The sequence below is a fragment of the Alligator sinensis genome, unplaced genomic scaffold (assembly GCF_000455745.1).
Source record: "Alligator sinensis unplaced genomic scaffold, ASM45574v1 scaffold647_2, whole genome shotgun sequence".
Taxonomy (NCBI): Eukaryota; Metazoa; Chordata; order Crocodylia; family Alligatoridae; genus Alligator; species Alligator sinensis.
Genome location: NW_005841832.1, coordinates 3,222,382 through 3,225,970, shown reverse-complemented (window position 1 = coordinate 3,225,970; position 3,589 = coordinate 3,222,382). Strand labels below are relative to the sequence as shown.

Sequence of the window (3,589 nt, the reverse complement as noted above, 5' to 3'; positions counted from 1 at the left end):
GGTGGGGGGGAGGAGGGAGGCAGGGGGTGGGGGGGTGGCAATCTTGGTCTCACACCTGAAGGGATCCCTATCCCAGACCTCCACACACGGCCCTGATCCTGGGTCCACACTAAGAGGGACCTGATCCTGACTTGAGGGGAAACACGATCCCGCACGGGGCCTCTGATCCAGGCCTCACACTGAGGCATCGGGGGAGGGCTGATGGGGGGCTGATCCTGACCAAGGCGGGGCCTTGGCTGCATACCTGGGGGGGACATGACCCTGACCTGGGAGAACTGACCCCTCACAGGGAGCCTGATCCTGGCTCCAGGCTGGGAGGGAAGCAATCTTGACTGAGGGAGGAACCCAGCTCAACACTAAGGGGGGGACCCGATTCTGATGGGTGGTCCCCAATTTCATATGGGGGGGGGGCGATCCTGACCGGGGGAGACCCGATGTCAAGCAGGGAGGTGCTGTGTTGGGGGCCATGCCCCGGTCTCCCCCCTGCGCCGTCTCTTACCGGTGTAGCTGGCCCAAGGCGCCGCCGGCCAACTTCTTAAACTCCTCCTTGTTGAACTGCATGGCTCCGCACAGCTCACAGCACCATGCCCGAGGCTTCAGCACCGCGGACAGCGCCCGCGGCCACCGGCCCGCGACAGGAGAGGGGCATGGAGAGGGCATGGGGGAAGGAGGGGACGGGCGACTGCGGAGAACCCAGGCGTCCGGGCTTCTAGCTCGTTCCCAGGGGGCCTGCCGGTGCCCCTCACTCCCGATCTGCACCCCCCTTCCCTATTAGTGTCCCGCGCTCCTGTCCCACAGACCTGGGGGCTCCTAGTAATACCCCTCACTGCCCCCAAGGGTTGAGGGTGTCCCTCGCTCCCGACTCGCAGCCCCCTGCGCCCTGCTAGTGCCCCTCACTCCTGCCCTTCCCCACCGTGACACCCCTCACTCCCAACCCGCAATCCCCTGCCCCACCCCGCCGTGAGTGCTCGTCCCTCCCAATCCGCAGCCACTGCCCCGGGCTCTGCCCTGCCCATAGCCGAGCCAAGCTCCTGGAAGTGTAGATGCCAACGCCTCGCTGGCGCCCCCGGCCTCCCAGACCGCCACGCCAGCCGACTCCGCCGGGTCCCGCTTGTTGCAAGTTGTTGAGAGCTACAAGGAAGGCGAGTTTGTCAGGCCTCAGCCCCAGGGTGCTGGTCCAGCAGGGGCCAAGATGGATCGGGGGGCAGGAATGGTGAGGCGGGGGCTACGGGTCGGGAGTGAGGGGAACCGCGAGGAGTCAGGTGCCCTGGAAGCCGGGCGCTGCTGCCCGCTAGGTGCCTGGTGCAGATCCCGGCTTCGGCTCCGCGCCGAAGGGAAACGCCAGCTCCGCTCGCCGAGGACAGGACGGAGCATTCAGCGCTGCGTACCCGGTGCCGGGAGAGAACCCAAGCATCCTGGCTCCCCGCCCCCACGCAGCCCCCTCACCCCTGCCGGAGCTCGGGTAGAAGGCAGGAGTCCTGGCTTCTAACCTCTCTGCCCCATAGCTCTTCAACACCCCCACCCCCGAGCTGGGAGAGACCCCAGGAGCCTTACATCCCAGCCTCCCCACCCCCAATAACACACCAGACCCCACTGCTCTCCCCGAGCTGGGATGGAACCCAGGTGTCCAAGCCCCATTTCCCCTGGTTCTAACCCACCAGCCCCCACTCCACTCCCAAAGCTGGGGCAGAACCCAAGCATCCTGAGTCCCAACCCCCTTCCCCCCCCCAAAAAAAACCCAAGCAAACAAACAAACAAAAAACCCTTCCAACAAGGCATCTGCGGTCCCAGGCCATCCTTGAGCATGGGCTCCCCGGGGTCCCGGAGCCGCCAGCTGTCTGCAGCCCCAGACTGTTGGAGGCAGCTGCCCAGACCGAGGTGCAGGGAGGATGGATGCCCCAATGGGAGACAGATGGCGCCAAGCTGCCAGGGCCAGAGCCAGCCCTGGCAAGGTGAGGATTGGGGGAAAAGAGCAGCCAGGCAGTGCCAAGGACTCTGACCCCCTCTGTTATGCCACTGGGCCCTACTCCCCTCCCAGAACATAGGAGAACCCAGGGGTCCTGGTCCCAGCCCCCATTCTCCCCAACCTATTAGAGCCCACTCCCCTTCCCCAATTAGGAAAGAAGCCAGGCATCCTTGGCCCCAGAATCCCCCACCCCATTAGACCCCACTCCCCTCCCAGACCCAGGATAGAAGCCAGGTGTCCTGGCCTCAGCCCCCCTTCCCTCTAACCCACTAGACCCCACCCCCCTCTCCAAGCTGGGATAAAACCTAAACGTCCTGGCTCCCAGCCCCTTGTCCCGAACTAACCCACCCCTGAGAATTGGCGGGCAGAGATAATTAGATGCGAATACATGCAGAGGGGAAAAGACAGCCATGCAGGCTGGGGATACAGGAGGGGCTGTGCCAGGAGTCTGCGGTTTCACCCCACAGGGCACTCAGGGGCTGGAGGAGATTGGGAGGGAAGGGTCTGAAACAGTTCTGGCCACCATGGGCAATGCTTCATGCCAGGCTTTAGAGTGAGGTGACGGGATAGGAATCAGTGTCAGGGGAAAGGAAAAGCCCCTGCCCCCTCTCCTGATCCCCACTCCCCTCCCCCCCAGCCCAGACGCTGACGGAAGCGTGTGCCCCCCACGCAGCACTAACAGATGGAGGGAGGAGGAGAGAACAGGCCGTGAGGAGGGAATGGAGCAGACAGACGGGGCGTGGGGGGAGGGATGGATGGACAGACAGATGGGGGTGTAGCGGATGTGGGGGGAGAAGAGAAAGAGGATGGGGAAGAGAGAGAGTGGAGGGTATGGGGGGGATAGATGACAGACAGTTGGGGGACAGGGGATGGGGAAGAGAAGGGGGACTGCAAAGTAATGCGGAGGGCATGGGATAGAGGAATGGATGGATGGACAGACAGACAGATGGGGAGTAGGGGATGGGGGAGAAAAGAAAGGGGATGAGGAGGAGAGAGTGGAGGGAAGATGGATGAAGGGACAAGCAGGCAGATAGATAGGGAATAAGGGAGTGGGGGGAAGAGAGTGGAAGGCATGGGGAAGAGGGATAGACAGACATGTGGAGTAGGGGATGGGGGAGAAATGGATGAACAGACAGACAGACTGAAGAGCAGGGGATGCAGTGGGGAGAGAAAAGAGATGGAGGGAAGAATACAGAACAGATGCTGAGACTCCTGCCTCCCTGCCCTCCTACCCTCTTCCTGGGCTCTGACACACACTGCCTCCCTGCTAGGGGTGCAGCAGCCATTCCTCCCCAGCCCCACAGTGCTCAGGACTGGGGCATAGCAGAGACCAGCCGGCACCTCCTGCTGAGTTTCCAGCTTGCTCCTTTTATTGTCTCTTTCTCTTTACAAAAATCACAGGGGCAACCTCTCCCTCCCATCAACCACTGCCACCCAGGCCAGCAAAATCTTGGCCTCCAATTTCAGGGGTAAGAACTCAGGAGTCCTGGCTGCCTGCTCCCAGCAAGCCAAGGGTGGGGGCATGATCCAGGTGCTTGGGGTCCCACTGCTTCTGCTCTCTTTTCCCAAACTGGAGAGAGAGAACCCAGGTGTCCTGGCTCCCCACCCAACTTCACTCATTGC

The 3,589-nt window shown here is 62.5% G+C and overlaps 1 protein-coding gene across 1 annotated transcript in view; it reads right to left on the bottom strand.

The window, feature by feature from the left end:
* SLC17A7 (solute carrier family 17 member 7) overlaps window positions 1-561 on the bottom strand; it is a 35,629-nt gene extending 35,068 nt beyond the window's left edge. The window contains exon 1 of the mRNA XM_025196582.1: window positions 500-561. Coding sequence (XP_025052367.1) covers window positions 500-561 — 62 coding nt within the window. The remainder of the gene's footprint in view (window positions 1-499) is intronic.
* Window positions 562-3,589: the final 3,028 nt, after the last annotated feature.